General features: G+C 39.6%; 2 protein-coding genes across 4 annotated transcripts in view; one reads left to right on the top strand and one right to left on the bottom strand.

Moving 5' to 3' along the window:
- Positions 1-15,909, bottom strand: part of MRPS27 (mitochondrial ribosomal protein S27) — a 99,783-nt gene extending 83,874 nt beyond the window's left edge. Inside the window, exons 1-2 of the mRNA XM_032404242.1 lie at positions 15,804-15,909; positions 8,631-8,708 (exon numbers count right to left, since the gene is read on the bottom strand). Coding sequence (XP_032260133.1) covers positions 8,631-8,708; positions 15,804-15,876 — 151 coding nt within the window. The 5' untranslated portion in view covers positions 15,877-15,909. The remainder of the gene's footprint in view (positions 1-8,630; positions 8,709-15,803) is intronic.
- A 34-nt stretch (positions 15,910-15,943) lies between these two features.
- The window catches only part of PTCD2 (pentatricopeptide repeat domain 2), a 43,725-nt gene continuing 31,846 nt past the window's right edge, over positions 15,944-27,822 (top strand). For 2 of the 3 annotated variants that reach the window (XM_032404244.1, XM_032404243.1), the window contains exons 1-4: positions 15,944-16,106; positions 17,472-17,564; positions 20,869-20,998; positions 25,813-25,930. In XM_032404244.1, the coding sequence (XP_032260135.1) occupies positions 15,995-16,106; positions 17,472-17,564; positions 20,869-20,998; positions 25,813-25,930 (453 nt within the window). In that variant the 5' untranslated portion in view covers positions 15,944-15,994. The remainder of the gene's footprint in view (positions 16,107-17,471; positions 17,565-20,868; positions 20,999-25,812; positions 25,931-27,822) is intronic. The other variant, XM_032404245.1, reaches the window with a different exon arrangement.

Genomic DNA, 27,822 nt, shown 5'->3' with positions numbered 1-27,822 from the left:
AGAGGAATAATATTTGCATATTAGAAGTCAGAGAGGGATTTGCTGCTAAATATTGTATGTGACCAATCACCTTATGCAACAGTGTCGGTGTGATGAATGAGGCAGAAAACTGCACAGAGCAGGGATGGCCAGGAAAGCTGGGGCAGCTGTGGCCTACAGAGGGCCAGCGCCACAGGCTTCTGGACCATGAGCTTCAACAGCCAAAATCACACTTCATGTTTCAGTGAGGGGCCTACAGATGCCCAGTTTTTCTTCAAAGAAATGTGCCAAAGAAGATGCCTTCTTGCCTGTCATTCAGCTCCTCAGGAATATATACTGCAGAGGATGGTTGAGGTCAACAAAAGCTGTATGGGAAAATGGATCTTCATCTAACAAAACGTAAAGCTGTACAGACAACATGAAAGTATGTCCAGAAAATGCAATGTATACTAGTATAAAATGCTCTTCTTGTCTGAAGAAAACAATACCACTGATGATCTAAGGTCATAAAAGATTTTATTAAGGATGCTGCACTATTCCAAGTATAGGAGTGTAATCATTCACAAACCTGGTTAAGGATCTGAATCACCTGCAAAACTTGAAAACTTCAGATTCCTAAGTTTCACACACCCAGAGGGCGATTCTAATTCTGTAGACTTGAGGTAAGACCAGGGAAATAAAAATTTTTAAACAAAAGCCCCCAGGAGACTGTGATGCACCCTCGCAAGACCGAGAATGAATTATGTCTGAGAACTACTATGGAGACAACACAAAGTAAGCCTTGGATGTTGCTCGTAAGCTCGAAGAGGATATTAAACGGAATTCCATTTCTGGAATAAGATGGAAAATAAAACACCTAAATAAAATATTTTTTAAAAATTCAAATATATGACTGAGTTTTAAGCGAGAAATTATTAGATGGTTTTGGCTTTTCGTGATTTCTATGTAAATGTGTACCATTGTTACCCAATCAACACTAAACTTTTTCCGGGCTTAAGAATATTTGTGTGCCTTATCTAATTTATGTAATAAAGAATAAGATACAAGTTATCTTTTTTTTTTAAGATTTTATTTATTTATTTGACAGAGAGAGACACAGCGGAGAGGGAACACAAGCAGGGGGAGTGGGAGAGGGAGAAGCAGGCTTCCCGCTGAGCAGGGAGCCCGATGCGGGGCTTGATCCCAGGACCTGGGATCATGACCTGAGCCGAAGGTAGACGCTTAATGACTGAGCCACCCAGGCACCCTTAGATACAAGTTATTATTGTACCCTCTAGAAGAAGTGATCAGAAAACAGAGTCTGAAGCTATGTTTTTCCTTCCCACATTTAAGAAAAACTACAAGCACATATGACATATGTATAGAAGCAACAGAAGGAAGTAGGAAAAACTAACCTAGGAACCATTCTGAACTTAAGATATTTAGGTTTCCATGTATCTGTCACCAGAAGCTTTAAAACAAATAGTTCCAGTAAAGGAAAATCTAAAGGCAAGCTTTATATACATATATACTAAGAAAATGAGACTAAAGGAGGATGATGTACACAACTCAGACCCATCTCTAGAACTGCCAGCAGATGATAAATATGAAACCTAATAAATATATGTCAGATATAGATGCAAATATGGAACTGACCAAGTTAGAAAAAGCACGTTTCAGAAAATTTCTGTCAGGCTTCAAGAGCAAGATTTGAAAAATCACTGCAACAAGCCAAAGACCACCCCAGCTGAAATGACACAGCAAAACTAAACCTCAGCTAATGGGAGAAGTGCAAGAAATGACCACAGTGCTTAGTTTCAACCTGAATTCAAATGTGTCAATGGTGTAATTCTCTTTGAATTCGGAAAGGGAGTTCTTAAAAACAAAAATTAACTAAAACGAAAAGGTGTCCTTTACTTTATATTTATAATCTGAAAAATTAGAAATAAAATATTTAATTCAGTAAGGCTCAGAAATCCAATTCAGCTCATCACCAGGGCCCGTAACCCCTAACAAGGTGACCCAAGGGAGAGAACTTCCTCTGATAGAATGCAGGCAGCTTCCTCATCAGGCCTTCCCTCCTACTGGCACCCTACTCAGTTCCCCCAAATGGTTTTCTCCTTAGTCCTATTCACTGTGGGCCCTAGTCTGTAATTAAAAAGCTGCTAACTGGCTAATGCTGTTAACTTGCACCCTGTACCTCCTCAATAGATCTGCATGGTTAGTGGAGAAATTTCAGACACAATGCTTTAATTCAGTGTTTATTTTAACCAAAGGGAAGCCTAGTACAGAAACAGTCTAAAACGGCAATCTTCTGACTTGAGTTGGAAAGCCCAAGAATCCTAGGGTTCTATAAAAAGCCCAATTGGAGAACTAAGGCCCTTTCAATAAACACATCAACCGTAATGGATTAAAATGTGTGGAATGCTTAAATCCAGGAGTTCATAACGGTATTTAAAAAAAATATATCCTCATTGATCATTTTTGGAGTATGGTAGGAGGATGGTAGGATGGTAGGATTATCTTGAAAGCTGCCTCTTCATAAAAACTGTATCTCAGGATAACTAAACTGCTGATGAAAAAAAAATCTTGTAAAAAATTTTCTCAGTAATAAATGAGGAAGAAATGATAGAATTAAAATAGTAACATTCTGCAGCTCCTAAGGAAATAATAGATATATAAGCAATGATCATGAATGGCCTTTAATATCACAGAGGGATAACCAAATGCTGTGTACCTCCTGATAAAAGTAAACAATACTTCCTATGAAGTAGTCATGCCAAAAGAAAAACAAAAAAGAAACCTTGAATCTGATCAAGTCTCCTACTCTAACTGCCAGCTTTATAGGGCATATGGAAGATAGAGGAACATGTTAAACACCACCATAAGGATGAAAACAGCAAATCCAGAATGTGGGAAACTCTCAGACAAAAGACCTGTTTTCCTCAACAAATAAATTACAAGAGAGAAACTTACAGATTAAAAAATAATTAAGAGACATCTCAACACATTACAATGTATCTGGGTCCCATTTCAAGAAACTAAATTAAAAAAAAAACTTACAAGACATCTGGGGAAATGTAAACATTGATGGCATATTTAATGATGTTAAGGAATGACAAATTTTTAAAAATGAGAATGGTATATTTTTTAAAAAATCCTATCTTTTAGAGGTACATGTAAAAATACACATAAAATGATCTGCTAACAAAGATTTGTTAAAAAGTAATCAGGTGATGGGAAAGGGGATTGATGAAACAAGACTAGGAAGGAATTGGTAATTGCTGGAGCCAGGTGACAGTATACAGGAGGATTCATTATACCATTCTCTCGACTTTTGTATGTTTCTATAAAAAATATTTTAAAAGAGGCAAGGGGAGAATAAAATGAATTGCACTGTATGGACCTTATATGCATCCTGATTCAACCAAACCATTAAAAAGATTTATAAGAGTATCCAGGTAATTTGAACACTGACTGTATCTTTCATATTTAAATAATTATTAAAATTTTAGGTATGATAATGGTATTAAAAATACCCATACCTTTGAGATATATATGTTAAAATATTTATGGGTGAAATTACATACTATCTGGGATTTGCCTCAAAATAAACCAAAGGATCAGGATGGGGAGTAGAATTAGAGATGAAGTAAAGATTAGCCATGAGCTGGTAACTGTTGAAGCCAGATGATGGGTACAGGGGATTCCACATTTCAATTACTCTACTTTTGTATGTTTACATTTTCCATTATAAAACATTTTTTAAAAATTTTACCCATGATGTTAGAAGTCAGGATAATGGTTACCTTTAAGGAGAAAACGGGAGCCACAATAAGGGCTTCTTGAGTGGGAGGAATGTTTTATTTCTTACATTTCTTACATTAGTTTACTTGGTTCATCAATCTATACATTATGATTTATGCACGTTTCTGTATATATTATTCTGCAACCAAAATGTATTTTTTAAAAAGCAAGAAATCCACTCTTCAGTGCAAGGGAAGGCACTATGGTAGAAGTGAAGGTCCTACAGCAATCACTGAGAAAGCTGTTTTTCAGCATAAAGGCAATGGCCCTAAATAAGTGTCAGAATATGGCCTCAGTTTCCTCATCCATAAGGGGGAATAGCAGCAGCTGCGTTAGCTGGCTGTTGTGAGCAGTAAATGGGACGGCACCTATGAAGTGCTTACAACAGAACTAGCAAGGGATGAAGGTTGCCTTTGACTCTTATGTCCGAGGACCTGCCCTGCATTCATGGCCTGCTTGATCCCTAAAATGCAGTGTAGGTACTAAATAGCACTCCCGGTTTTAATCAAAGAGCTCCGTAGCAATAAATTACCCTCATACTGGGAGCTGGACAGATCCCTATTAGCCCGCCCCAAGGCTCTAACAGAAAACCACTAATGAGACTGTACAGGAGGCACCAGAGCCTCACGCCCATCAGAGAAAACACCGAACACCTCCCCCGCAAGTACTCCGCGTGGAGGCGAAATCAGTTACGCAGATGGAAGCCGAAGCCCCACACCCACGCCCAGGCATCTTCCCTCTCCCACCCCGCTCCACTCCACCCCACGCCCTCCAATGGAGACGCGCGGAGCAAAAGCCTCATATCGCCCCTCCTCCTTCCCCCAATCAGCGAGCCCGCACCAGGTCGCAGCGCCCAATCACAGCGCTCCACATGCTAAGGGCAGCACTCCGCGCAAGCGCTTACGGGGGCGGCTTCCGGAAAGGTCCGCACCCAAACGCCAGGTTCCAAAGGCTGCGCAGCGGTCTGGGCAGAAGCGGCGCTGCCACCTACTGCACGATCCTCGGGATGCAGCCCCAGGCGGGTGCCTGAATTCTCAGGACACACATCTCAACCCAAACACTCAAGAGTTAGGGAATACATGCAGTACTATCACATGGGTGAGAAAGTTTTAATGACATTTTATTTTATTACACAGCAGAAAAAAAATACTGTCTCAAAGAGCCTCTTTTTCCCCCAAGCAGTTTAAGTTTCCAGACCTTACCTCATACCCTAATCTTTTATATAGGGGTAGAATCAAGGGGCCTAGAAATTCGTTCATTCCACATTTCTGGAGCACCTATTATATGGTAGGGTATGAACTGAAGCAGGCATTATCATCATCCCTAATTTATGGCTACAGGAACAAGGTTAAATGACATAGTTTCTGAAAGCTGGCTTAACTAAGGCTCACATCCAGATGTCTGCCCCCAAGGGCAGACTTTTCACCACACCAAATGGCACAACGATGGTATAAAGTGCTGTAAGAATACAGGGTGAGGAAAAAATTCTGACTGCATAGGGATTCAGGATGTACAGAGGGTATTCAAGGAGGGTAGTCTTCAGTAAATGGTAGCTGTTAACGCTTTTCCAAGTATACTAATCTTAACAAAGACAGTCACCTACATTTGATATTTTATTTATTGCAGACTTACTTTACTCATTCTTTGGCAAACAGCTTCTGCTTATTCAGGATCTATGTAAAAGTTCCTGTAAATCTGTCCCCTAATAACAAAGAGCTGACTATATCCTATACCAAGGCACCAAATATAATGGTCTTTTCTAATTTTCCCTTCATGCCTAGGAAGGCGTTAATAATAGCTTTCCTGAAATTCTTCATTTTCTTCTCTGCACTTCCACAGCACTTTTCTTACAGTTCATGCATGGCATATCAGAACACGCTTTGCAATATAATCAATGGAGTCCATGTTGGTTTCATCACTGGAACAGTGATTCCCAAAAGGAGTACTAATGGCCCCAGAGGGCAACTAGAAATATGGGGGTGTTTTCTGACTATCACAATGACTGCAGGGAGTACTGAATGAGCAGAAGACAGGAAAATTAGATAACTTGCAATGCAGAGACTGTCCAACACATCAAAACATTGTCCTTGTTGGGGGCCAGAGTTTTCGGTATAGAAGGCTGATACAAATATGGCCTAGAAAAGGCAAGGAGCTCTGTGGGGATGAACTGGAATTGGAGGTTTCAGCATGAATTCATTATTTGTAAAATATGTACACGTAAGCTTATATGCATGTGTGTGCATATATGTTTATGTGGCTATGTATACTTATTTTTCCTAGTTCTAGCCACTGAATAGGCCAAGAAGCAAAAACTCCACAGTAGCAAGAGGACAACTTGTGCACAGATCTTGGTTTCTAATACCATTCCTTACTAAAAGGAACCAGGACTCCTTGGAGAAATAGTTGATTCCAGGGCTAGAGCAGGAAAGATACAAGATGGAAAACTGGGAGTCAGGCTGAAAGGACTTCTACCAGCCAACACTGAATGTGACCACCCAAATAACAAGGATGGTAAGGAATCATTAAAAGAAAAAGAGGAATCCACAATCCACGAGATCATACTGATAATAACAGAGAAAGAAATGGAGGGAACGGAAGGCTCCTACTTACATTAGAATATTGAGTACTAATTACTAAATGTGGAGGTATTAACGAATTGGAAAACCATCATTTTGCAACTACCATAGTAAAGATTGCTTCAGGCAAGAAGCTAAATGGATACTAAACTTAGGGGGAAACTTTCAATCAGCAGCAGGACAGTGGCATGATACTAAAGTATCTCTCCACAGATTGCCCATTAGTCACAAGGGAGAAAAACAGTAACTCTCCAGAGAAAAAATCACACACACTTGACTGGGTGATCAAAGTTAACCTCACCAGTGAGGGCAGATGGACATTGGGTGTCTCCAGATGAGAAGACATCCTGAGAAGGACACAACATTATTGACAATATTCTGGCCAGGGGACCCTTCCTTGAATCTAATTATGAAGAAATACAAAACAAATCCCAAAAGAAGAATATTCTATTAAAAAAAGGGACTGGCTTCTTAAAAAATGTCAGGTAGTGTACACCAAAGCACTCAGCTTAACGGGCTATAACATATGTAACAAACTCTCAAATGGTTAAAAAAAAATGTGTGTGTAGAGAATGAGAAAGCAAAAACAAAAGGGTCAAAATGATGACAACTGGTGAACCTGGGCAAAGAGTACATAGATGCTCTTTTTGTATTATTCTTACAAGTTTTTGTAAGTTTAAAATTATTTACAAATAAAAAGTTAAAATATTTGCCCCATGTACCATGGCATCTATGACATGGCAGACATTAACATGAATAAAAAAAAATCAATCTGTTGATAATGGACAGAACTAACTCCATTTTACATATAAACAAAGGCAAAGTACTTTTTTGGGCGAAATTTGAAAATAAGCTGAATTTTCCATAGATGCAACTACCATGTAAACTGAAGACAGTAATTAGACTTGTTCAGAACTTTACCAAGAGTGTTCACCATTTTGTGAATTAAACAGTGTCCCATATGATAATGCCATTCCTGGTATTGGACCTTGCCAGTATACCACATCTGTACCCATCTGCACTTCTATCTATTCACACTGATTCTACGTTTCAGTGCAAGTATGTAGTTACTTACCTTCAGATTCTCCACACCTCTGCTTTGGTTAGCCCCTGCCTACATAGCCATTCCAGGACATACAAACCAATTTTGCTCTTGCAGTAACATCATCAGGGGAGAAAATTATGAGTCTTTGAAAGCCCTCCCCACCCCAAGCTGGGCCATCACAGACAGCTACAAAAGAATGTCTCCCTCCGCCTTCCCCCCACTTATTAGAAGAATCCATAAACACAGGGGGACTTTATTCTTTAACATAAGCCCAAAAAAGCAGAGAAAGAAATCTGGGGGAGAATATTAGATCAGCATTGGAATTGATCAAAAAATTACATCAGTCCCATAAAACTATCACCAATCATCTGACTTTATCAATGTCCTCATGATGTTACATATAATGTATATTATATATATGAAGTATTTATATTTCTACAAAATGCTCATAGGGTCAGTGACTTCTTTTAGAGATTTCATTTATTTAGAGACAGAGCAAGAACACAAGTGGGGACAGCGGCAGAGGGGAGGGAAAGGGAAAGAGAATCTAAAGCAGACTCCATGCTGAGCGCAGAGCCAGACGTGGGGCTTGATCTCACAACCCTGAGATCATGACCTCAACTGAAACCAAGAGTTAGAGTCAACACTTAACTGACTGAGCCACCCAGGTGCCCCTAGGCCTTGTTATTTTAGAAAAGGCTGCTACCTGTGTAATATGACCTAGAGAACAAGGAAAGGGAAGTATAATTAGGAGCCTACTGCCTGAGAAGATGTTAGCCAACTATTTTTCCTAAATGGTTTGTATGAAATTATAACACTGCTTTCAAATCTATTACCTGGTAATAAAAAAAGAGTCAGAAAGAGCTCTAAAGACCACAAGTTAAGAAATTACAATAAAAAAGCATGAAAATATAAAATATATTTTTCTCTGCAGATAATATAAAAGAGACAACCTGCATGGTAACTAACTGTATGACTAAAATGGACAAAAAACAAGAAAGAAGAGAATTGTTTACATAATTTAGGGAGACTAATCAAGGCAAAAATTAAATAGAAATTTGCAGGATAGCAAAAATGATTTTGCCACAAGTAAAATAATAATCTAATTCTTTGTAAGACTTAAAATGTGCTTATCTGAATGGGACCATCATAAAAGCATCATTTCATAAATACATCATACGAACATGATGGTAAACATATAGAGTGAATGACATGACACATCTAACAGCTCAACAGGTACCTACCGAGGTGACAATGTTCTTTTTCTCTTGCTTCCCATTTATGGCTGTCCACATATGCTGCAGAAAGCAGTCCTCTTTCACCTGAGGAAAAAAGTCAATTATTAACAGGTGTGGCTTCACAACGGGTTCAGTTTATGTCTTATTAAACATAGCTTTGTCATATTTTCAATGTACTAGGTTATGTAAAGATTCTAGTATTATACTATAACAATATTGCAGACTTCATAATTCAGTTCATGACAACATGCATTCCATCTTTAACAAGTAGAAGATACAGAAAAACTGAAAATTTCTACAATAATGTTACAGGTAAGAATGCTGGTAATTTTGTTCCTATAACTTTAGTACTAGAAGCCAGTTGTTGCCCCTACATTATAGCCCAAGTGAGCCCTAGAACTCCTTCTTATAACCCAAATACTTGCTGAACTGTTGATTAACTCATTAATCGAATGCTTTATAATCATTAGCCCTAAAAACATTTCCATCTGACCTGGATCAGCATATTTACCCTCACTTCACATAAAGCAAAGAGTATCTTACCCAGTAACCAAGCACCCTACTGGTAAATAAGAGAAACCTAACAAGCCAGAGTTGAGGTAACTCACTAGATGGTATAACTGTATTCCCAGAACCTGGCACAATGACTGGTATATGGCAATACTCGATAAACATAAGCTCAAGGAATGAATGAGCAGCAACTTAACCAAAACTAGAACCTTTTGTGTTTTAAAGGACACCATTAAGAAAGTGAAATGCCAACTCACAGAATGGAGAAAATATTTGCAAATTACTTACCTGATAAGGGACTTATATCCAGAATATGTAAATGGCACTTACAACTCAAAATTTAAAAAGACAACCCACTGAAAAATGGGCAAAGGATCTGAAGAGACATTTCTTAAAAACAAAAACGCACAGATAAATGGCCAACAAGTACATGGAAAGATGTTTAGTATGATTTGCCATCAGGGAAATGCAAAATACACTGAAATACAACTTGATACTCTCTAGAATGACCATAATAAAAAAGACAGATAAAGATGATAAAGATGTAGAGAAACTGGAACCCTCATATATTGTAGGTGACAATGTAAAATGGTGCAGCCACTTTGGAAAAGTTTGGCAGTTCCTCAAAATGTTAATGATGTGGGAAACAAAGACGGAAGAAAAATTATTAAATTTCCTTACTACCTACAGCCCATTGACAAGTCCTTGAAACAGGTAGAGTGATATTCCCCAAGGATTCAACTTCCTTTATGTTGATACTCTGCTAAGGACAAAAGGCAATCTTAGCCCAACCCCCAGGTCCCTGTAAGTCTACTTTCACATATAAGAATTCCTTTGGAAACTTCCTTTATCTCTACCCCTCAGGATACATGTTGGCAATTATCCCCCAAGTATATGAACCATTGATAGACATCTGAAGGGTCTCGGACTGAGTTTTTACTAAATAGTAATAAATGACCTTTCCTAACAATAGCTACCCCCCTCAGGATCCTGGAAACCTTGTTTCCAAAATACCTGGGAGGCTTACATTATCCCTAACCCCTCCCAGCTTGAAAGTATATAATGGGCAACTCTTCATGACCCCAGTGCAGCTCTTTCTGCCCTCTGGTCCTCGAGCTTTAATGAAAGCACCTTTTTGCACCAAAGACGTCTCAAGAATTCTGTCTTGGCCTTCGGCTTGGAACCCTAACGTCTTTCCTACATCATTAACATGGAGTTACCATGCAACCCGGCAATCTCACTCCTAGGTATATACCCAGGAGAAATGAAATCATGTATCCACACAGAAATTGGTATACAAATGGTCATAGCAATATTACTCATAATAGCCCGAAAGTGAAAATAATGCAAATATCCAACAATTAATAAAAAGATAAACAAAATGTGATAAATTCTTATCATAGAATATTATTTGGCAATAAAAAGAAATGAAGTACTGATACAGGCTACAACATGGATGAACCTTGAAAACTTTATGTTAAGTGAAAAAGAAGCCAGTCACAAAAGGCCACATACATTTATATGAAATGTCCATAATAGGCAAATCCATAGAAACAGCAGATTAGTGGTTGCCTAGAACTGGAGGGGAGGGAGTCAGGAAAGCTTGTAGGAAAATGGGGAGTGACTGCTAATGACTATGAGGGGTCTTTTGAGGTGATAAAAATGTGCTAAGGTGATGATTGTGCAACACTGTGTATATATATATATTTAAAAAAACCCCACTGCACTGAATTATTGAAATGGGTGAATTGTAATGATATGTGAATTGTATCTCAATAAAGCTATTTACAAGAAAAAAAAGGAAGGAATGGCAGATAAGTATCTAAACGTAACACACAGTCCATAATGCGACAGCGGCAGCGTGGGAGTTACCTTAATTACCTTAATTAAAAGGAGTCACCCTCCCTTACCGTAATTACAGGTCAAAATTTTACTAGAATAATATGCTAAATTTGAGGCCTAAAGCTTAAGCAATGATGCAGTAATATGGAAAAGCTTCCAAAGACTGTCTCAAAGAGGAACTAAGAGATTTTTAAAGAAATAATAACCATTAAAAAGTGCCTACACTTCAAGTGTATTATTAAAAAAAAATTAGATGTTTGGCATAATACCTTTTCATAGAAACGTTTTTCATAGATTTTTTTCAAAGCACACATTTTTCATAGAAACAATGTTATAAATTGTTAGTTACATTTCTACATCTGCCAAGAAGGATGAATAAAATCCAATGGCATTAGCTGTGTAGCTGTACAAGTCAGGAGTGGGAGACCTGAGATTTGGTCTGAATTTTACCAGTTGGTAGAAAACTAGAGACCCTGCAGTTACAAATGAAGGAGCTGACCTTGGTGATAGTTAAGGTCGCTGCTTGTTCTTACATAGAACCAAAAGAATAAATTCACCTAATCCATTCATAATTTATAGCAGTATTTCTATGCAAACTGAATTCCAATTTCTAAAACCAGGAAGGTGTCTCCTTTCTGTGGGAAACAAGAGCAGCTCTTCTCTATGTGAGCATGAGCTAAGGACTATTAAGCTATATACATCAGGATACCAGTGACTTATTCTCTATTATTATTATAATTTCTTACTTATTCTCTATTTCTGCTTCTAGCATAAGAAATCACCCTTTCCTATTCTGGAGTCAGAAAAGACAATTATGAAGGTCAATGTTCAAAGAGTTTCTAATTGGAAGACAAAAAGGCAGGGGAGGTACTGGTGGGGAAAGACAGGAGTCCAAGAGTGCCCTTTGTGTACAGTTGTTCAAGGGGGATCACATGAACTGAAAACAAAAAACAAATGAAGACCAGTAAATCTACAAAAGGTAAACCCAGCAACCCTTATATACATGAACTTTTTAATGTTTGCTTTATAAGAAAGTAACCAGTAATCACTTTCCATTTCCACTGAGTATAGAACAAAAGGGTTTAAGGACGAAGAATTTAAATTTGGCAAATAGCAAATTTTCCTAGACCAATAGAAACCAATGATAAATGTAGGAATGAGTGGCCAAGTCTGGTAGGCAGAAAAATGACCCTCCAAAAGACGTCCATGTCTTAATCTCCAGAACCTGTGAACATGTTAGGGTACACAGCTAGAGGGGATTGAGGTTAAGATCACCAATGATGTTAAAATGAGGCGATTGTAGTGGGTTATCCAGGTGAGCCCAATGTAGTCACAAGGTCTTTAAAAGTGAAAAAGGGGGAAGACAGGTACTGCTGATGAAGGGTAATTGGAAGGCAGGCAGGCAGGGACAAGCCTCCGCCCCTGCCCCCGCCCTAAGAGGAAACCATCCTTAAAAAGATTTACACCGCCCAGGAAGGAGCCCTCCACCCTTTCCCATATGATAGACAGGTGACAAAAATCTGATTGGATGACAGGTGCAGGGAGCGTTAATCAGATTGAAACAGCCCACCAACAAGCTCATAAAAAGCCCTAGACTTAGAAACTCCGGCGGCAACCCCTTTGGGTCCCCTCCCTCCTTGGGAGCTTGTGCTATCACTTTGCTCTCGTTCAGTAAACCTTGCTTCTCCACCCACTACTGTCTGGTCTCCCTCTTCATACTTCGAAGTGGCGTGACCAAGAACCGTGGGCACAGACGGAGAAAAAAAATCCTGCAACACTATGATGTGTGAAGGATGGGGTGATATAAGGCCTTGACTTGCTCATGTTCAAGATGTTTGAAAAAGGGGAGCATCAGCCAAGGAATGTAAGGGGTCTCTCGAAGAGGGAAAAGACATGGAAACAGATTTTCCCCTAGAGATTCCTGAAGGAAACCCATCTTTTTCAACACCTTGAATTTAGCACAGCCAGACCCTATTGTCAGACCTCTGACCTACAGAGCTGTACCATAATACTTGTATTGTTTTAAACCACCTAATTTGTGGTAATTTGTTACAACAGCAATAGGAAATTACTACACCTTAAGAAAGACAAACATTCCATTTCTGTAAGCCTTTTAAAGCAAGATGTTTATCTTTTTGATACTTTACAAATGACGTCATTTAAAAAAATCTTTGCATTTCTGTATAGTAGTTGGAAGGTCTGTATATTAACATTAGAATCAAAGATTTCCTATGAAGTCAGACAGAATGTTAAATTGGGTGAACAATGGTAAAGTGGAAAATCTAAAACAGTTTCTTAAACTTTAATGTGTATGTGAACCTTGATAAAGTGAAGGTTCTGATTCAGTAGGTCTTCAGTGGGGACAGAGACTCTAACAATTTTCCACGTGATACGATGTTACTCCTCAGACCACATTGAAGTAGTAAGTGGATAAAACAACAACAGCCTCCCAGTTTCAGGTCTGAGTCTGAATAATCCCACTCTGCAAATGCCACCCAACAGTACATATAAACCTTTCTTGAACTTGGCTATCCTTCAGCCAGTTAGCTTTGGGGGCAACCATATTCTCTAAGATAAAACTCTCCACCATAAAAAATATTTTCTCTATTTAATTCCAGAAAAGCTACCTCCGAAGACCAGAATTTCAAAGTTTAGTGAAAAGTGATTGGCTCTACATACTTACTCATTTTATAGTTATTTTGGCCTTCAGACCAATGTCTCCAAACATGTTTTCCATCCAAAGAAAAGCAGTGATTGTCGACACAGATATGCTCTAGAGTCACAAAGTCTGCAGCTGGAATCCTTGCCTGGCTAATAAATGGTATGAAACCTGGGCAAGTTGCATAGTCTCTGAGCCGCTTTCATCATATGTAAAATAGAGAAATATTACCTACCTTGTATCATAGTTGAAATGAGGGCATGTTAAGTGCCTACTCAAATGTTCACTATGTAATAGGTCCCAATAAATTTGCTTTCTCTACTCTCTTCATAACTTTAAATCACTTTTCTAGTTTGTACCAAGTACATTTTCCCCTCTCTTATCCTGTAATGGCTCAAGATGTTATGCTGACTTAAAAGTCAATCACCTTATCTGCATTGTCAAATCCGGGATGGTCCTTAATGCACTATCCGGCATACTTCTATTACTTGCCTTATAGCTTCCAGTTCCTGATTTCCAGACTCCTTTCTTCTGTGGTCTAACCTAGTGCTTATTCAATAGAACCTAATGATGGAAATGATCGATTCTGAGCTGTGCAACTGTAGCCACTAACTACAGGTCTCTACTGAACACTTAAAATGTGGTCAGTGTGACTAAAAAACCTGAATTTCTTATTTTAACTAATTTCAATAGCCACATGTAGCTAATAGCTACCACAATGTAACAACACAGGTATATCTGACTACAAGTTCACCAGTGGAGAACAAAATGCTAACTGGAAATTCAATTCACCCTTATCTAATATCCATTCCCTTGTTAGAATGATTGCCTCAAACACTATGCAACCATGATAGTCTCCCTGATACACAATTCAAGGTCTTGTGTAAATTGAAAAGCATTTACTAAGAGCCATAATTAAGCACGCTAGCAAACAGGTATAGCAGCTAATTCTTATTGAGACGCCAGGTACTGTACATACTGCTTTACCTAATGTGTGGCACTAAACATTTTCACCTGCTAGGTCAACCAGTTAATCTTCAGAAAACCTGGTGGCCAACAATGAGGTTTTGAGTTGATACTTAATAGCTGTTCCTAAAGAACTGTGAACAACAGCGTAAGCGTTGGTTTTTAATAGGAGCTACAGGGTATGCTGGAAAGAGAAGATAACGGGCAGTGGAAACATCAATTGTGATTACTGCATTTTAGTCATATAATCATACACTTATCAGGATTTAGCTTGTATAAATGTCAACTTTTTCTAATGTCTTTATCAGCAGATCCATCAAAAACATTTTGAGTGGGGTGCCGTTTACTCAAATATCCAAGTACAGTTGACCCTTGAATAATACCACTTTGAACTGCAGAGGTCCCCTTACACAGATTTTTTTTCAATAAATACAGTATAGTCCTCTAGATTTACTAAATCTTTACTAAAGATTTTAGTAACATTTTCCGTAGCTCACTTTACTGTGAAGAATACACTATACAATTACATAAAACATAAAAAATAAGTGTTAATGGACTGTTTGTTACGGGTAAGGTCAAAAGTATGCTTAAGTTTGGGGGGAGTCAAACACAATTTTTCAACTGCCTGGGATCATGCCTCTAACCCCTGAGTTGTTCAAGGGTCAACTAACTATACTTCAGAAGTACCTATTGGCTCTACACGTGGAAAACTGTGGCATAGAAAGGTCACTCAAAAGTTGTGCCCCAGGTCATCAGATAATGAGAAATTAGCACTGAAATTCTTATCCCAAGTGGAGATCAAAGGTCTCCAATTGTGAGGTGGTGAGGAGTAGGTTTAGGACGCCCCTCCAAAGACATTTAAGCAGGGAGGAAAACTTCCTAGCTCTCAAGTGGGCACATTTGGACTCTTCAATGGCAGGAAAGAGACCCTAACACACAAACCCTGCAAATCATATGCAAAAGACCTCATGCCATAACTTCATCTACTCTGCACACCTCTGGACGGGCAGGCACTATTTTGGGTAAGGAGACGGGTCCGAGGCCATACTTCCCCTTTCTGTACTACCCAACGCTCCAAATGGTTAGCAACTAGATCCCAGAAGCATTTCTTGTCCTGTTGAAAGCCCACAGCACCCTTCACTTAAGGAAGAGTTATCAGGTGACTAAAGAAGTAGCCCCACAAAAGCAGAACAGCCACCAACCTGCCAGAGAGAGCGGAGGCAGAGGCACTTTCCGCGCCAGGAGGAAGCAGCGGCTCAGCGTGAGAGCTGCCATCTTGGAGCATACCAAGAGGATGAACGTCCGGGGATTGCGGGCAGAGGAAGGGGTGGGGTCCTAGGCCGACGCTCCGCCCCCCTCCCCGGCTCCCGTACTTGGTGTGGCCCGGGACAGCATGGCTGCCGCAATTCGGCTGCCGAAACACGACGTGCTGCAGGCGCTGCGGAGTTTGGTGTATCCCCGGGTGGGAGGCTCAGGCTCCACGTGCTGCTGCTGCCCTCTCGGAGGTATCCGCGGCCTCTGGTCGTGAAGGAGGGGAGGAATGGGAAAGAAGGGAGTTTAACACCTCAGCAGGCATCACTTGGGAAATAACAGCGCCTTAGTCACTCACTGGCCTGGAGCGTTCGAGCTTGCTCTTTCGTCCTCTGGTTGCGTGCGTTTGCAGCACTGGCTCTGGGTGTCATGGACACCCGTGTGCCTGGGAACGAAAGGACAGCCGGGCTGGGGTCTCGACCTTGGGGCTGTAGTAGTCCCTCAGAGGAGGCGACGCTGTTGTCTGGAAATCTCTCCCCCTTGGGTGTACTGTTCTGCACAATTTGGTAGCAGAGGTCTTAGATTCTGAGTTTGGCGCTCCAGCTCTGCCGCTAATAGTCTGAAAGACCTTGTGCAGGTTTCTTCATTTGTAAAATTGTCCCTTAATAACTTTATGGAAATGATTAAATTTGAATATACTGGTGAGTGATAATAAAATACTTAACACTTGGTGTCAGGTATTACTCTATGCATTTTACGTATATTAATTCCTTTTCTCTTCACAACCCCCAGTGAGAGAGGTTCCCATTCTTTTCTCTATTTACAGGGGTGGAAACAGCTAGACCAAGTAATTAGCCCAAGGTGAGAGGAGAGTGGTAGAGGAGGGATTTGCACTCAGGCAGCACAACGGTACAATCCTGCTGTAACCGTATCTCTGGACTCTCTCCTCATAAATAGACAATACTTTTTATTGGTAACCTGTTACTGCCGTACAGAGAGGTCTTCAGTGAATGATTCTTTGACCAGGCTCCACTCCGTGCACAGCCAAGCATCCAAAAGAAATGTTTCCCAAACTTATCCTTTCTACTAAGCTGTGGTTAGTGATTTCTGATACATCATGAGGATACCGACAACCCAATTCTGAGAGGCCTTAACTCCTGATTTCACAAATGGTAGAACCGGGAATTCCAACGGTCACACTCTAGCTGTTTGCACTACCCTATGTGCTTCCACCTAGATAAACCGAAACTAGATCTACCAGTTTGACGTTTAAACAGTAACCTTTAGTTTTGTTTTTTGTTTTTTTATTCCCTTGTAATCCCATAACTAGATGGGGAATGTATATTTGTCTTTCACTTCCCAGATTCCTCTCAACCCGTCTCCATACAGTTAATCACTAGCTCCTTTCACACACAAAAACAAAACTTGCTGAGAATTTGAATTTTCCGATAGTTTAGAGATGTTTACTTTTCCACCAGGGTGACTTATTTGTAGCTGTCCAGATGGATTATTTATGTTAAGTGAAGATCAGTTATTAGAAAGAGGCAATCAAGTTCTACTCATGTTTTTGCTAAGTATAAGATAGTGAAAATGATTTTACTTTTTTCTTTGATTTTTAGCTAAAAGATACCTACTTACAGATAATATTGTGAAATTAAAAGAATTTCAGCATAAGAAGGTGGCTATTGCGTATCATCTTCCTGGCACCAAAGGTAATTGAATCTGTTTTGTTAATTCTTTCATTGATGTGTCATTCAAGTTTTTTCTCTCTTTATCCCTGTCTGAGAAAAAATTGACATGGATTATTCTTAATTTCCTAGACTACCCTTAAATGTACTTTTCATCTCACTTTCTACTACTACAGAGTCTACCACTCTCCTCTTGTCACATTACCCAGGATCCCAGAGAAATGCTAAAATTAGTGTTGGAACCAGTCCTCTCTAGATCCATGCCACCCAAACTAAGGATCATGGGTCAGCAGCAGCTGGGAATTTCATAGAAATACCAAACTTGAAGCCCCGGACTGTTAATATGCACAGTAAAGTCTGAGAAGAACTGCTCGAGATGATTGGCTTTCACATTTTTGATGCACCTCTGAGTAAAAAGTATATTTTACATAGTATCTCCAGTATATGCATACATATATATACCCAAGTGAAATATAGTGAAACAAAACCATCCCGTGTGTGATGCATTTTCTTTTCTTTTCTTTCTTTCTTTTTTTTTTTTTTAATATTTGAGAGGGAGTGAGGGTGGGGGGAAGGGAAGGAGGGACAGAAGGAGAGGAGAAAATCTCAAGTGAACTCCCTGCTGAGCATGGAGCCTGCCTAGGGGCTTACTTGATCCAGTGACCCTGAGATCATGACCTTAGCTGAAATCAAGAGTCGGAAGCTCAACTGAGCCACCCAGGTGCCCCCTGTGATGCATTTTCATATTTTTCTCCTCGGCTGAAAAAAATAGGCTAAAACAAAGATTTTTTTTTTTAATTATCAAAATATTAGTCATTGTTGAGCCTGGGTGATGGACACATGAGAGCATAATGTTCTCTCTCTGTTCTGGGCTATGTTTGAATATTTTTATTACAAAAAGCTGAAAACACACCACCACCCTAGGTCTTACTCCTTTCAGCATCTGAGAAATCTTGTTGAATTCATTCCCTCTCTCCTGCACATTTTTTCCAGTACTTTAAATTCCTTTATAAACATAACAAGACTCCTCTCTTTCAGTAACAGTTTAGTTTGTCCCTACTGACTTTTTCAAATCTCCTTACTCTCACCGTCAAATGTTTCTGAGCACCTAAAAAACACTTATTGCTTCTGGCCCTCCAGAAATCACTCTTTCCTCACCTCTCCACTAATCATATTATTACATTATACCACCTGTGGAATGAGAACATAAACTTTAAAAGGGAGAGGGAGAGGGAGAATATGTTCATCTTCAGTATGGGAGACTCAGTCTGGATTTTACCTCAGTCTTCTTTTTACCCATTTACCTTTTGGAGCTTTGTAAAATTGGCAGAATTAGGGTTCGTGTCATTTTCTAGTTAGATCCAATTGTCATAGTCATTCTAAGGCTGTGACAGTTGTGCATATGTTCTGAAAGGCAATTAATATAATAAGTGCCAGTTTACTCCATGGTCCGATTGATATTTATAAAATCCCATCCACATTTCTTCATTATAAAAACCCACAATGGTCCTCTGTCATATACCACATTGTGCACACCTCCCTGACTTCCTAGCTCCTCCATAGTGGGACCTTACCCTTTCTGGAGTTCAGTATGATTTCCTGTTAATCTAGTCACAGTTCTCCCCTCAGCGCTCCCTCGCCCGCCCCATCCTGTGATATTATTCATGCTGATTCTCATACCAAGAATGCTCCCCTCTCCTGAGTTTCTCCCAACCCCTTCCTTCTCCAGCCCCTTCCTTTCTCTCTGGTACTTCTCCACTTCAGCCATACCTGGTCTGCTTCTGCCACCTTGATATCTTTTTTCTGTATCATGTGTATAGTTGGTCAAATGTCACACCCTCCATCACTGTTTTCAGATAGCTTTGTATAAATATATCTTGTTTTCTCAAATAGACTAAGTTCTTTCAGGGCATGAACCATAGCTTAGCCTTCCCTGTGTTATGAGCACTTAAATCTTGATTATTTGTTTTAAAATGCAAATTACATCTCTTGAAGTTTTGGATTCTTAAAGGTTATTAAAAAGTATAAGATATAAAGTCATTCCATTAAAATTTTTTATATTAGAAATAGTTAACAGAATAAATTCACTTAAATCTGACAAGTGACAGAATGAAGATGAGAATAATGTGTATGATTTACTGGCAGTTACTATGTGCTAGGCCCTGTGCTAAGTGCTTAACATACATTATCTCAGTATACGCCAGGAGGTAGCTCTCATGATCCTCACTTTACACGTGAGGAATCAAATCTCACAAACAAGCATCTCCCCATAGCATACAAGTGGCAAAGCCCAGGTCTTTCCATCTGTAAAACCTTCAACCATGATATGGTTCTGCAAATAACGATTGAAGGGTCCACAGCATTAACTTAAAGCAAGTGGGCCTTCTTTTCTTGTAAATTGAGAACAGTGTCTGTCTCAGCTTCCCAATCTTGTGTTTTAATGTGTATTGTACCATTCCTTTAAGCAGCCTTCCTTCAAAGCTCTGGGTCTTAGAGCAAAACCTGTAGACTTTAATTGGCAGCTCACATGCTTCTTTGATGCTGCCCTTGCATCTCACCCCCCATTCTGCTGAGAATCTGGTCCCTTCCTAATGCCAAGAAGCAGTGTTTCCTTTTGGTGTTTGACTATCTCCATAGTCAGTCAAATACAAGATAGGGAACAGAGATAGAGCGTAATCACCTTGATATGATTCTGTTACAGAGAGTGTTTGCTGCTATTTAGAGGGTAGTTTTTTTACCCCCTGTGCATTATGTAGTTCTGTGTCATGCTTTCTAACAACTGAGTAGGGAGACCAAGATAAATGAGTGGTAGAGTTGAACCAAATGAAAGAGATGTGAAATATTCCTGAATTGTGTGGGTCAGCCATTGGGGCAAACCCACCTTCACTGCATATTTTCCTTTCACTTTTCCTGCTAGGTACCCTGCCAATTGATGGTTTGGATGTCTTGGTTACTTTTTTTTTTTTTCTAATGGGTCACCTATAGGTACAGTTTTGAGGTAAGCCTCTGGTACATGAGTTCTTAAACTTTAATGTGTGGATCACCCAGGTAGTTCAGATTGCATATTCTTGTGTTCCTACCCCCAGAGATTGTATGTTAGAAAGTTTTGAGTGGGCCTCTGGCCTGTAGCACAGCTAGTTTGCTTCGTAGACCTTCTGTGACACTGTTCTTGAGGAGACTAGCCAGTGATGGGAGCTACGTGGTCATGAGCCCCTCTCAATGCCCCTTTGCAATGTGCCAGGATCCAGTGTCCCCTTCTTCTTGAGGTCAGATTCCTGATAGTCCCAGTCAGCCTGAGTGATGACCATTATACCATGCTTTCTTCCAGCAACCTATCTGAGAAACATGGAAGAGAAATTGACTCAGAACAAGCTCATCCTGAAGGAGGAGTTGAAAACCTTGCTTCATTTGAGCGATTCCCGGGATGATATGGAACTGGTTAAAAATGTCATTTACAGGTGAGGCATTTCCTTAGAATTCTGCCAGCTTTGGTTTCTTCTCACTCTGTTCTTTTCCCTGAACAATCTCATCCACTTAACAAGGTTTCAGCTGTCACCTGTGCATTGATGACTTTTAAATCTCTTGTCCACATGCCTGCACTGAGCTCCAGACATTTATATTCATTTATCAAACACTTACTGGATTCCTTCTATGTGCCAGGTACTGAGGATAGAAAACCAGAATTCATGCCTCAAGAAATCACCAGCCTGATGAACTCTTCTCCTATGTCCCCTAGGTCTTCACATTCAGATTGCTTCTTTTTGCTCTGTTTTCTGTTGCACTGACCACTCAGGACAGATACTAGGGAGCCTCTTTCCCCTAATCTCATTTGCTCTCCTCCCTGACAGGATAAGAAATCCCACTGCTTCCACTTCCCTGGTATCTCTCATCTCTAGCCTTCCTCTCTCTGCCCTCATTACCAGTGTCTTAGTTCAGGCCTCATCGTATCTCATTTGGATCACTTCAGTGGACTCCTGGCTCGGCTCCCTCCTCCTGGCGTATGCCTATTATGTTCCATTGTCTCTGATCCCTTGTCAGTTTCTCATGTCAGGGGAACTCACGGGTAATCATAGCCTGCTGTTGGGAAACCCAGCAAAGGTTTCGCTTACTCAGGAAGTGTATGACGTGAAATCAACAGGCTTCATTTCTGAAATTAAGTTCATGGCCTTTTTATTTTTTAATTAACATATAATGTATTATTTGTTTCATGAGTACAGGTCTGTGATTCATCAGTCTTACATAATACCCAGCGCTCACCACAACACATACCCTCCCCACTGTCCATCATCCAGCCACCCCATCTCCCCACCCCCCCTTTTTTTAACCATTTTTTTTTTTTTTAATATTTTATTTATTTATTTATTTGAGAGAGAGAGCATGAGGGGGGGAGGGTCAGAGGGAAAAGCAGACTCCCCGCTGAGCAGGGAGCCCGATGCGGGACTCGATCCCGGGACTCCAGGATCATGACCTGAGCTGAAGGCAGTCGCCTATCCAACTGAGCCACCCAGGCGCCCCTTTTTTAACCATTCTTGAAAAATATATTTCTATACATGGACCTGCATATATTGTACATTTATAGAGAGAACTACAGGGTGTTCATATATAGAATACTGGAAGGATATGTACCAAAAGTTAACTGTGGTTCTCTGGGAATTACACATTTTTTTTTCTCTAAATATGTACTTTTTTGATTTCTCAAACTTGTCTATAGTGGGCATTATCAATTTTATAATGTGAAAAAATTTGTGTTATTTTTAAAAAGGAAAAAAACACAAAATTACACTAAATTCATTGAAAGTTGGAAAACACCAAAAAAGTAGAAGAAATATGTCATAAATTCTGATATTTCAGTTGTCTCTTACTGTATACCAGAACTTTTAATTTTTTTTTAATTTGACAGAGAGAGAGAGCACAAGCAGGCAGAGTAGCAGGCAGAAGGAGAGGGAGAAGCAGGCTCCCCATTGAGCAGGGAGCCTGACGTGGGGCTCGATCCCAGGACCCTAGGATCATGACCTGAACCGAAGGCAGTCGTTTAACCAACTGAGCCACCCAAAGCCCCTAAGGTTAGCTGTTACACACCAGAACTTAATGGCTTAACAAGACAACTATTTATTACTTCTCTATTATCTATTACTGTCTATTCTCTATTATTACTGTGGGTCAGGAATTGAAGCCGGTTAGTGGGGCAGCTCTTTGTTGGTGTCAGCTAGTCACTTGCTCATCCATAGTCAGCTGCTGGCTAGGCTGAGCTGGAAGGTCCAAGAAGCTTCACTTACATTTCTGATGCCTGAGTCCATGTGGCCCTTCTTTCCCCTTGGAATGTCTCACCATTCGTGAGTCTAGCCTGGGCTGCACTAGCACCCAGCACAAGTAGAAGCTGCAGGCCTTGTAAAGCTGCCCAGAGCTGGCACAGCTTCACTTCTGTCACATTCTCTTGGTCAAGGCAATTCACCTGGCCAACCCACATGCAGGGGGAGAAGCAAGAGTTCCACCTCTGAATGGATCAACCACTGTTGATATTCTTATACATTTTCTCACTGATTTTTTGTGTGCAAAGATTGTGTGGTTTTGGTGGGGTTTATTTACACATTTCTAACTGTTGTATATATAATGATAGTGTTTTCTAGTTAGTATTCTAGCATATATGTTTTTGCTTGTTAATGATATACTTAGGAATTGGGGCACCTGGGTGGCTCAGCCATTTAAGTGTCTGCCTTTGGCTAGAGTCATGATCCCAGGATCCTCGGATTTAGCCCCATGTCAGGCTCCCTGCTCAGTGGGGAGCCTGCTTCTCCCTCTCCTTCTGTCTGCTGCTCCCCCTGCCTGTGCTCTCTCTCTGTCAAATGAATAAATAAAATCTTTTAAAAATATGATATACTTAGGAATTATATTTTAATGGCTTTACAATATTCCATTGTATGTCAGGTTTTCTAATTAATTGTGCCACTATTGTTGAATGTCTGCATTATTTGATTTTTCATCAGTATAAATAATGCCATATGAGCAACTCTATGCATAAAATTTACTCTTTATGTTTTGGTGGTGATCAGAAGATAGGAATCTTTGAAAACTTCTCGATACAAAGTGTCAGATTATTTTCTAGGAGGGTTATGCTAATTTACAGTCACACAGTATTAGCATCCTAATTCTGTTTCTGTTTTCTGTTTCACAAAGTTGAATCATTGAGACCCTCTGGCCTGTTTTACTGTCAGTCTATTTTTACTACCCAAAGCTAATTCGATGCTGGTAACTCTGCCGAATTGCTGTCTCTTCCCTTTACTTGTGGAGAAGAAGTGGGAAGATGGGCAGGTCCATGGCCTAACCATCCTGTTCTCTCTCTTGCTGAGACAGGCACCCCACTGCTGGGGAAGAATAGTAATGAGCCAGAACATAAGCTCTTTATTGAGTCAAAAATGAGGAGGAACTTAATCCCTCCATAATCTTGACCACCTGCTGTTATGTGGTTTATAGGGAGATTTTTAGATTCTCTGATTTGAACATTTCTTGTCAAGAAGAGGTAATATATTATCTCTGTGAATTTCTAGCGTTTTTATTAGTGTAAATATCCTCTAAATAGGGAAAACTTTTGTTTTTGCATTGTTTTTAATCTGGCACAAATTTTTCATAATGCTATTTTTGGGATATTTTGATTTTTAAAGTTTTTTTCCACAGCATACTTTACATTTCTTAAAAGCTAACATACATGGAAGGTTTTCTGTGTGCTAAGCATGTCATCTCATTTAATCCTCACAAAAACCCTTTGAGTTGAACTTTTATCTTCATTTATAGATGAAGAAATTGAGGCATAGAGTGGTTAATTAATTTGCTCATCATTATACAGTTAGTAAAAGAGCTGGGATTTGAACTGTCAGTTTGGAATCAGAGTCTAAAAATCCTTAATCACTATACTATGCTGCTTTTAATAACTTAATTCTTTTTTCCCTCCAGTATTATTGAGGTATAATTGACAACTAAAAGTCATGTATATTTAAGGTATACAACTGAAGCTTTGACATAATTTAATTCATAACTTGTAATGAAGCAATGAATATATTTTGTTACTTCTATAATTCGATTATGAAATGCATCTTTAAAAGTACATGTTCTCAGGGCGCCTGGGTGGCTCAGTCAATTAAGCATCTGCCTTCGGCTCAGGTCATGATCCTTGGGTCCTGGAATGGAGCCCCTTGTTGGGCTCCCTGCTCAAGCGGGGTGTCTGCTTCTCCCTCTCCCTCTGCCCGCCCCCCCGCCTCCCCCTGCTTGTGCTCTCTCTCGCTTGTGCTCACTTGCTTGCTCTCTCAAATAAGTAAATAAAATTAAAAAAAAAAAGTACATATCGTCATTCTGTTTGGCAGTATGTATGTTTAGATAAACTATCCATAATGTTACTCTGACTTTCTTCTGTGATTTCAGCAGGGTAAAAAGTATTCTGTCTTTAAAGTCAGCTTCTCCCCATGGTATGTGTGATTTATTCACATAATGAGTCTTACTAAAATCTGGTTTACATGTAATCATGAGATACTTATTTTGTCACCAGATTGTCTTCTTGGTGTCTAAAACAGAAAGAGTTGGTTATTGAAAGTAAATTTATGCTAGCAATTTTCAGTTCTACAGTTCTCACTGGTGGCTGACTGCTTGTAGAAATCTCAAGCCACATCTAAGATGTCACTGTCTTTGAAATTAGCCTTTTCGTAAAACTAAACTTCAGAATCGTGTTTAATTTGTTCAATTGTTAATTGATGGTAGTTCACATATGCCTTTGCCTGGGCAGAGAAAAACAGAGATGGGTCTAAATTGTAAAGTACATCTGTAGGGTTTGTCTGCCATCCTATATGGAGAAGTCAGATTTGAGAGGGACAGAGCATAGCATCACTTCACTGCTTCCATTTGTTCCTCTCTAGATGAGGTCTACACGGAGACAGTGCCGTTGTCATGGGCTTGCTGATGCAAGGTCCCTGTTACTCCCTGACATATGCTAACCCTAAGTCCTAGCGGGTTGTTAATAAATTGAGAAGATGATTACAATGTACATTTTTCCAGTCTTTTATTTCACATGATTATGTGGGCATCTGACACTTTTATTTAAATGCCTGGTATACTTCTGCACTCCAGAATTCCTCTGATTATCTTCATTTCTGTACTTTTCTCCCTCCAGACTGAGAGTACCTCATGCTTTATTGTGTCCCCAATGTTTAGCAGAGTATATGCCACAATCTTTCTGTCCTTTTCCCTGCATCCACTGTTTGGCTCATGGAATCATTTTGATTACCAGGTACCATGCAGAGAACAGAAATGTGACTTTCGGAGAGTATAAATTTGGACCACTTTTCATGAGGTTGTGCTATGAGTTGGATCTTGAGGAATCTGCAGTGGAACTCATCAAAGACCAGGTTATTGTCTCCTGATTGCTTTCCCTGTCAATGTGATTTCCTTGTGCTGAGCATGGGGTGTTTTTAGTGATGTTAACGAAGGCATCTCTCTTCCGCACTTATTCCTGGGTTAGATTTTCAGAGCAAGGCTGCTGGGCTGAAGGAATCAGTGTTGACCTGCATTTTAAGGTGTCCTTGGAGTCCTTGCTATGAAAAGGCCTAGGTGTTTTAATACAGAGGTGTAGGACAGGTGCAGAAGAGCTGTATGTACAAATTGTTTTGGGTGTGACCTGGTACTGACCTCCTCTCTGAGAAGCTTTTAGTGGGCAGTAGTTTAAGGCTGGCTACCACTTTAAGATTGCCTTTCCTAACCTCATGTGCTTCTCCTTTGTGGTTGTATTTTTTACTTCTGGTTGATGGCCACATTGTAAAGTGCTTTTCTATTTTCAGAATACTTTCACATCTTCTGATTTTCTATTCCTAAAGCAAAGATAACAGTGATTATTTTTGTAATTATTTATTGACTATTTACTGTGTCCTCAGCACTGTGCTTAAGCACTGTATCTGTTTGATTTGTTTCCCACAGACCCTGCTGAGGTGGATACTATTAATCTATCTATTTTACAGATGATGAAACTGGGTCTTAGAGACATAAACTTATGCATGGTCAGAAACATTTATTTTGGAGCCAGGGCTGGCCACCTGGGATACTTTTGTATTTTTTGGAACCCTCCTATGTTGTCTTTCTGTCTAGTACTCTTCATCTCAAGTGTCCTGTGCATGGTGGAGCTGTTAACTCTTGGCTTGCCCCTCTTTTAAGGACACCCATCGTTTAGAAAAATGACTATAAAATATTAGTTACCAGAGAAAAGGTGGTTTCGCAACAGTGTGGATTGGTTTGAACCTGTTTTTTTCCTAAAAGAAGAAATATACATATTTACATTTTAGTATATATGTATTAAAAATCTGTGAGAATCTAATGAAACCCCTACTGCTTGTCTTTAGGAGGTAGAAGTACAGGAAATTCTCACTTTTTACTCTATACCTTTTTGTATTGTTTGACTATTCAATAATTATATGTTGTAATTAAAGGAAAATGAAAACTTTACTACAGTGATAGCCATGAGTATAATGATAAAAAACAAAAAGAAAGAAAATGCAACTTTACTTTGTTTTTGTTTTCTTTTAACTTAGACTCATGTCTGAAATACTCATATACAACCAAGTTTCCTGGAGTAGCAAAATAAACTGAATTTGAGTCCAGTGACCTAAAGCCTAATCCTGTTTCCACTCTTAATTTAGTGTGTCCCCTACCCAGAACCCTGTGGTGCTGCCGGTGCGGTAGGCACTAGCGGCGTGTGTCTCCAGAGCCCCTGGACCATGGCTAGTTCAAACCACATGTGCTATAAGGGTAAAATACGCGATGCATTTCAAATGCTTAGTATACAAAAGAAGAAATAAAGTACTTTATTCATTTTTTTATTGATTGCATGTTGAAATTATATTTTGAATTTAGTGGGTTAAGTAACATTATTAAAACTGATTGCATGTATTTTTACCTTTTTTAATGAAGCTACTTGAAAATATAGAACCACATAGATGGCGTACACTGTGGACAGGGATGCTCTGGGGACTCCCCATCTCACTTAGAGTAGAATTCAGACCCCTGATCATGACTTAGATGCCCCTTATAGTATCTCATTGCCTGCCATCCCTCTTGCTCATTCCTCTCTGGGCCTTCTTATTCTTTTTAAGACATGCCATACCCGTGTCCTCAGACTAGAGTGGTCTACATTCTCATTATTGAGGCTCTCCTTTACTTCATTGAGTTCTTTTCTCAGAAAGCTTTCTCTGACGACCTTCTATCATCTTCTCTGTCCCTTTTTCCTGCTTCATTGTTCTTCATAGCCCTT

Source organism: Phoca vitulina, unplaced genomic scaffold, assembly GCF_004348235.1.
Source record: "Phoca vitulina isolate PV1807 unplaced genomic scaffold, GSC_HSeal_1.0 scaffold6, whole genome shotgun sequence".
Classification (NCBI taxonomy): Eukaryota; Metazoa; Chordata; class Mammalia; order Carnivora; family Phocidae; genus Phoca; species Phoca vitulina.
Note: the sequence above shows the minus strand (reverse complement) of the source record. Positions and strands in the feature narration are given on the sequence as shown.